The 7,854-nt window shown below is 39.0% G+C and overlaps 1 protein-coding gene across 2 annotated transcripts; it reads right to left on the reverse strand.

Annotated features, from left to right (window-relative positions):
* Positions 1-222: 222 nt before the first annotated feature.
* On the reverse strand, positions 223-5,941 carry lpar4 (lysophosphatidic acid receptor 4). 2 transcript variants are annotated; one of them, XM_027004904.2, is made up of 3 exons: positions 5,569-5,941; positions 4,509-4,541; positions 223-1,894 (listed from the first exon to the last, which is right to left on the reverse strand). In XM_027004904.2, the coding sequence occupies exon 3, from the start codon at positions 1,704-1,706 to the stop codon at positions 645-647; it is 1,062 nt and encodes a 353-aa protein (XP_026860705.1). In that variant the 5' UTR covers positions 1,707-1,894; positions 4,509-4,541; positions 5,569-5,941; the 3' UTR covers positions 223-644. The 2 variants fall into 2 exon arrangements, with proteins under 2 accessions (XP_026860705.1, XP_026860706.1); XM_027004905.2 differs by lacking the exon at positions 4,509-4,541.
* Positions 5,942-7,854: the final 1,913 nt, after the last annotated feature.

A 7,854-nucleotide genomic window follows, 5' to 3' on the forward strand; every position in this document is an offset into this window, starting at 1 on the left:
CTTTCATACATGTACATTTATCACTGTATAAAAATAAGAACATTTCCTGCAATTCAGTGCAAAAGAAATTGAAACTGTTAATATGGTTCAGTAACAAATGTTTAGATTTCTAACTGTTAATTTAGGATGTGCTTTATATATATATATATATATATATATATATATATATATATATATATATATATATATATATATATATATATATATATATTTATATTTATTTATTTATTTATTTATTTATTTACTAGAACATAAGACAAAATCTATACCCCAGCTGGAACATTACCCAAACACAGTGCAGCCTTTACTGATGGGTTTTTTATCTAAAAAAAATAAAAAATAAAAAATCATTTTAATCAGTGTTTGTTACTCCCATACAATGGGGCACTTTAACCAGTGTAGGACCTGACCTGTACAGTCAAATGAAATATAAGATAGTTATCATAAGCCTCTTGGGCATAAAAGATTCCATGTTTTGTGTCTGAATTCCAATTGTCTGAATTCCAATTTCTGAAGTGTCTGAATTCCAATTATTTCCTTTGACTAAGCATGGAGTAAAGACCCCATTAAAGACCTTCACATAGCTCCTCTTGAATTTGCCTGAGATTCCCATGCACTCGTGTTGTGATCCCTCTTGGTGCTACTCAAAAGTGAGTTTCCGTGACCTGTTCTTTTCCATTGCTGGATGCTGAGATTCCTTCTACTGTTTCTGTGTAGGTGTTCTCTTTGCTGGAGCCAGGTGCCTCACTGCGCAGTGTGTTCTCCTGCTTTCCTTGGCACTTCCCAGTAGTCAGAGACTTCTGAAATGACTCCGAGGTAAAGTAGTAGACCACTGGGTCAAAGCAGCAGTTGAAGGCAGCCACACAGAGCGTGATGGGGTAGAGGGTGCGTGCCAGCCGTTCGAGCCAGCAGCTGGCCAGGGCTTGAGTGCGCACCATGGCATAGACAAAAAGGACGGAGTTATAGGGGACGAAGCATATGATGAAGATGGCCAGATGCACCACGATCATGCGTAGCACGCGCTCCTTATTGGTGCCAATCTGGCAGAGCGTGGCAGGCCTACGTAGTGTCCGTAGTACCATGGAGGAGCAGGCCAGGTTGATGATCAACGGGATGAGGAAGCCCACTACCTCAATGAAGATGGTGATCTTGGATAGGTACGTCTTCCACGTCTTCTGCGAGAAGCTCTCGAAGCAAGTGGTTGTGCTTTTGCTGCGGTTGGTGGCAGAGAAGAAGGTAACCGACATGCCTCCACCTAGGATCAGCAGCCAGATCAATGCACACACGATGGCAGCGTTGCGTCGGGTGCGGATAGAGCGTGAGCGAAACGGATGAACAATGGCCAGGAAGCGGTCAACACTGATGCAAGTGAGGAAGAACATGCTGCCATAGATGTTTGTGATGAAGGCTCCGCCGGAGATCTTGCAGAGGGTATCACCGAACGGCCAGTGGCGTCTGATGTTGTAATAGATCTTAAATGGCAGGGCGAATACAAATATCAAGTCCGAGAGCGCCAAGTTGGTCATGAAGAGAGTTGTCTCATTGTGCATTTTCATTCGGCAGCAGAAGACGAAGAGCGAGGCACAGTTGGTGACAAGGCCCACCACAAATGCGATACTGTACACTACGACATATAGGCTGTACTTAAAGGAGTCATCAATGCCACAGTCCTCCAGCCCAGTCTCGTTGAGCACCAGACTCGCCATTGTGGCAACACGTAGGCAGTGGTAGGATTTCCACTCCCTGTAAATTCACAGGTGTCAAAAGGAGTTACAGTCACAGCACACCGCTTGGCCCATCATCGAAATGTGCTCCAAATGCTTTGGGCCTGGAGTACAAAAGCAGGCACAGCTTTCATCTTCTTCAGTGCATGGATCCAGCCAATTTCTCTTTCCTGTGGGAGGGCAGGGGATGTGGGCAGCAAAAAGGACAAATTTAGCAGAAGAGATGAATATTGAGCACCTCTGGCAGGGGTTCTGACACACCTGCTTTACCGATCTCTAGGACCAGTGTTACCTTTCACCCAGAATCTCTGCTCCATAATTCTACTTTCTTGCCCTTCAACCTCCTGTACTTTGAACAGATTTTTGCCTCTCCTGTAGGTTTTTTTTTTTTTTTTTTTACAAACTTGTCAACAGAGCCACATTTCAAGTCAGTATATAAACCTACATCAGTTAGGTTATATGCTGTTTATTCTACCCACTATGTTATGTATTTATATTGTATTTTAATTAACTATTATCTGAGCAATAATAACTATGCATACAGTTCTGCACTGATGGTTTTTGTAATGTACTGTACTATACTTTATCCTCATATTGATTTTGAATGCTGGAACCTTGCTGATACCGACAGCAGTGAAAACAAATTCCACTTTTGTGGTCAGTAAATATGAATCTGAAAAGCAAAGACATGAACCTTGTTTCTAATTTCTGAGACCGACTTTGGACCTTATTATCTTAGTGCATACTTGTTTATTAGAACAACCTTTGTAAGGTATATACTATTCAATGAACTTAGTGGATAAAACTACACTTTACATTTAAAACTAACCTACACTAACAATGTTGGTTTTACAGAATTATATTAGCCATTATATTATATACTACTGGTATAACAATGTCAGTGGATAGTGGTTAATGATGAATCTATTGCTTAACATATGAAGGGATCAGCCCTATCAACTAGGCCAAAATTTCCCTTCCTGAAAGTCTGAGTTATTTAGCATCTTTCTCTGTCGCATTTTGTCTGATCTGGCCTACCTCTTCAAAGCCTCTATTTTGACCCTCCCATGCTCTTACACCTGTTATGAAAGCAGAGCACAGAATATGGTCTGCATGGCTGTGAGGTATCCTGAAAGATGATGAGTAACTCTGTTACTCCTTTGCTGCTTTTGACTTATTATATCAAGATTCTGTTAATTACATAATGTGTAAATCACTAATATTACTATGTTACATCTATATAAATGGCACATGGTTAGGTTTTTGTCATCCAACTTTTAGGTGATTTTCACTACACTTAAAGAAATAAAGTCAGAATTAGTGTCTACAATCTCTGTTAAATGAATGAAATGAACAATTTTAACAGTCCTTTGATACTTTAATTATTTTGACTGATGCGTCGGTGGTGTTCTGAAAAAGCAGTGAGGCTTATGGCTCTGTAAAGAATATAGTTTAATACTCCTACAACTGAAGACCTGAGCTGAACATATATAGTTTTTCTACATTATCTAATTTTTCTACATTATCTAATACATTTTTTTAATTATGTTGATGTCCATATTTACATTTAAAATGAATAAACTGAATTATTATCAAAAGTAGCACTGGCAAACAGATATAAATATAAATGATATTGTTAATACTGTTCCAGAATTTTCTCATTTGTGCATGTCTGTTACAAGGTTTTATGTCTTCAAGGCTGACCTTATGAGAGGTCAACAATCCAAGCCTTTAAGCTCAATGCTAACAGCTGCTACCAACTGTCTCAATGGGCTAACTGGCTGGCCAAGACAGTAACAGTGCATTGATCATTGAACACACCATCAACCTTCCTGACTGCTTCATTGGCCATCCACAACTTTCTGACTAAGCACACTGGTGGTGGGAGCTGAGGAAAACCCCTTGTCTGTCAGGCTGGCACAGCCCACTCTCCACCAGTCTACGGAGACCGTGCTCTCCCCCTCCAGCACCAGCAAGCGCCGCTGGTCCATCATGCTCTGCGGCAGCCAGCCGCAATATGACATCTTCCCTGCGTATTCACAGGGCCCTCACAATGCCCACACTGTGTGGTGCGCTCCTAGACGTCAGGCTCACAATACGGCCAGTGTGCTGGTGCGGCCCACGCTCCGGCTGGCCCCTGGGCCCTTCCTTGGCAGGCTCAGGCTTCCAAGGCCATTTGACAGTTTGCTCCTGGATAAAGTAAACTCTGCCTGAAATGATTTCATGACGTCACCTAGGTGTAACCTGCAAGTGCCTTTAGTAGCAATGCCACTACAACAAAATTTGTTTCCATATCCGTGATGTGAATTATAAACTTATCCAGTTCATTCCTTCATAATATTCACCTAAGAGTACACCAATCTCAGAAGCAGTGTTTGGTAGATGACTGGAAATATGCAATCATGTAATGACTACTGAAGTTCCAAAAAATGTATTTCATAATGTAATCTTTTGCATACTTTAATAATGCTAATGTTATTCCTTAATTTTAGTTTTTAAAATATGTTTATGTATTGATTGATATATTTAAAGAACAGATCCAAAAATAATGAATGGTAGTTCAAAATGAAAACATTCAGCACAGGCTACAAGTATGTGTATTACTTTGAATTTCATTAGAAAGTTAGCAAACAAATAAAATGTAGTAAAAGGTATTGTAGACCTATGTGCCATCAGAAACTGTTTAATCTGAATGTTGTAAAGAATGCTTTTTCCTCCATTTCCTGTTACATGTGTCTCCTCATTCAAAGGGCACAATTTGCAAAAGAAACATTGAAGTCCAACCTGTTCAAAGTGTTGGTGGATCCAAAGAGGTATCTGTTTAAGGTAAGAGTATTGAAAATTAGCATTAGCTCAGTCTCATCACATAAAAGTAAGTTAGACAGTGCTTTAGTTCAGTAGAATCTATATATGAGGACATTTATCTTCAGTCTGCACAAGCTACAGTGAATATTGCTTCCAACATACAAATGCAGGTTTTTGATACATGAAAATATGTTGAGGAAAGATCCATACCATATTTTGAAATAGTCTAAATTGTAATCACTGTAATCATATAATCCCCAGAAAGGTTATCTAGGCTATTTTACTCTTCAGCACTGCCAAATATTTATCATATAAAGTACTTAAATTCATGAAACAGAAACCTGTAACAGCAAACTGGTCACTGTTGGATACTGAGAGGTAAGTGAGCAGCAGTGTGATGGACAAATAGTAGCAATAGATTTATTCTTGAGACCCTGTTTTGAGTGTGTTAATATTGGTAAACTAATTTTTATCTTCACTCACAATCAAAAACATGGCTATCAATTTGTATTTTGCAATTTATCATTTTAAAGACTATTTAGACAGACATGTTTTATAATGTGGATTTACTAATTACCAGTGTTAATAGAGTTCTCACATTTTATAAAGCATATTTGGTTATTTTGCTTAAAGTATTAATGTCTTTTAACAAATAAAATGAATGTCTTTATTTTTGACACCTATATACTATTCTCTACCCTATAAACAACCTGGACCTAAATGTGTCAGAAGAGGATGTAGGGGAATGACACTGTAAGAAAACTGAATTTCCTTAGAGTGAACCAAAACTCTTTCTCATCTCTTTATTTACTGTCACATATAGTCTACGTTTCTCCACGACTTCGGTAAGATTCAGTTTAGTGAGGTTCATTTTCATCTGTTAACTAAAAAATCACGCCCATGATAAAATTAGTAAGGTAGCTACTGACATAAAAGGGGGGGGGGGTAAGTGAGTGATGCTCTTTTTCATTTTGTCGAACTATAGCGGTAACTATAGCTACCTTTGTCAAGTAGGGACTCAGTGTAACTAGCTACTTACCTCAGTTCTTTCATTGTATTTCCCTTACGCATTGATTCAAAGTCCCTGTCATACGACTGACTCGGGAATTTAAATCGAGAATCTGCAAGATGCTTTAATCCCTTTCCTTGACACTCGTCCGCAAAGTTCTCAAAAGATGTGAATTCGTGAGAAAACATCAACAAGTTAATTTAAACCTCCACGCGATCTGAGCTGTTCAACGAACGCACGATGCCGAAAAAAACAAACGAAAGGCTATGTCGAAGTCTGGTCTTTCACCCTTACTAAAAAGGCTTAACCAACCTGAGAGATTGGGAAACCGTTAGTTCAGAGCTATATAACGGTGTCCTGTAGTTAATCTGAGGAGCATACTCAAACCGACAAGTCGAGCGGCCACAGGAAACGAGACAATAGGACTTCGGTGGCTGGAGAGGAGGGGCGCGAGGGAAGGTGCTGGGGGGGGGGGGGGGTCCGAATCGGTCGTCATCACTCCTCACATTACAAATCAATAACTGACGGAATAAGCATTTTTTTAAAAGACTGTAATTGCCTTTAATCCACAGAAATACAATTCCTTCCATTGTTTATTTGAGGAGACATAATAAGGATGATATATTAATAATAAGGACGAGCTCTGTTTATTCTGTCAGCAATTGTTTTGTAAATTTATTTTTTTGTGCAAGCCACAATTCATAGTCTAGACACTTGATATTCTTGTCATTTTCCAAAAACAGTTCAAGACATTCAACATTATTTTGAGCCTCGATCAGGCAAGGTTTAATATTGATCTGAGAAACTGTCCCGAAAATATATGATTGAACTCACATTAAATCAATGCCCTATTTGATATTTGAGTGTAATTCATGTAACCTAACACAGGATGATTTTGTTTACAATCTATGGTGACCATCAAAGGTCTATGAATGTATCTTTGTGTGTGTATGTGTGTGTGTCTGTATGATTGCACATACATCTGTGTGCATGTATGTAAATGTTTGTATATACTGTATTTCTGAGCATGTTGAGTATAAGTGCATCTTTGCGTAAGATGTGTGTGTGTGCACGCATCTGTGTGTGTATATATGTAGTGGGGGCTCAGTGTGACAAAGGGGATATTGACCTTGGGCCTAGGTCCCAGGCAAGCAGTATACTGGACAATGGTGATGGAGAGCACAGGACATCCTGCTCTCCATGTACCTCCAGCATGTTCTGAAAACAGCCTTCCGTCACTGCTGTCCTCTGTCATGTTGTTTCAAGCAACAGCCACTCTACCAGTCACATGCAGCCACTTATTATTCACTCATTTTCCAATTCAACCAGTCTTCTCACTCAGAAAGAACAGGCTTTTTAGAGGTTTAGAGACACTATTGTGTATGTTTCTAAAGTGGATATATGATGTGTTTCAAATACTTCTTTTTATTGTCTTATTTAATAGACAGTACATTGATAAGACTTCTATAGGCTACTATGTATAATTTAGCCAAAAGGCTGAATTTCAAATGCAGCTTGTTTCCAAGTAAAGTCCAGTGGAAGCATTGAAACTGGCATTGGGCATTGACTGCTAGAGTTATTGTTCAAGCACATATGCTTTCAGGTGTTTGTGTGCTTCAAAATAATAAATGGAATAATAAATGGTGAAATGATTTCTAGCAAAAGTGAGCTCACATCATTCAGTAAGAAAAAGTGTTCACTCTAGAGGAATTTAGTTCAGACATGAAATCATCAGGTCAGGGTTGGCCTGTCATCCCTGTATCTCCACCTATTGGTAGACAGCCAACATAATTCACAGCTGACACTCAGATGTGTCAATTATCTGGTCCTATATGAAGGTTCTTGGTGATGTAACACATGATGCTCCCTTCTCAGGTTCAAAATCCCCATTTCTGAAATAAATTTGTTAAAAATATGTGTGGGTTTTTTCATGTTGTATCACTGTAGCCCCTCTACCAGGGTTTTTTAACCTTTTTAGATGCACAGTATTTGATCACACGAATCATACTGTGCATACACAAAACCAATAAGAGAATTAGGTTTGTTCGCATGTGCTGTACAAAACAACACAGACTTAAGATTTTAGCCCTTAGTCCTACCATGCAAAATCATCCTAATTTCATGAACATGGACCACAACAAAACAAAATCTCTGTTAATTCGATAACAGTGCATTATTTCCCAAAGCGTAATTTTAATCACTGATGTCATTAAATCCCATTAATCTTAGCTTGGTTGGTTTGTATGTTTGGCACTGCATCTACAGTGGCCTTGTCTGTAAACACGTCACATAAACCCCTGAGAACCCTATAGCTCC

Source organism: Electrophorus electricus, chromosome 12 (genome assembly GCF_013358815.1).
Source record: "Electrophorus electricus isolate fEleEle1 chromosome 12, fEleEle1.pri, whole genome shotgun sequence".
Taxonomy (NCBI): Eukaryota; Metazoa; Chordata; class Actinopteri; order Gymnotiformes; family Gymnotidae; genus Electrophorus; species Electrophorus electricus.

Excerpts from the sequence above, each read along its gene's own strand:
- lpar4 (XM_027004905.2), bottom strand. The coding sequence starts at position 1,706 with ATGGCGAGTCTGGTGCTCAACGAGACTGGGCTGGAGGACTGTGGCATT.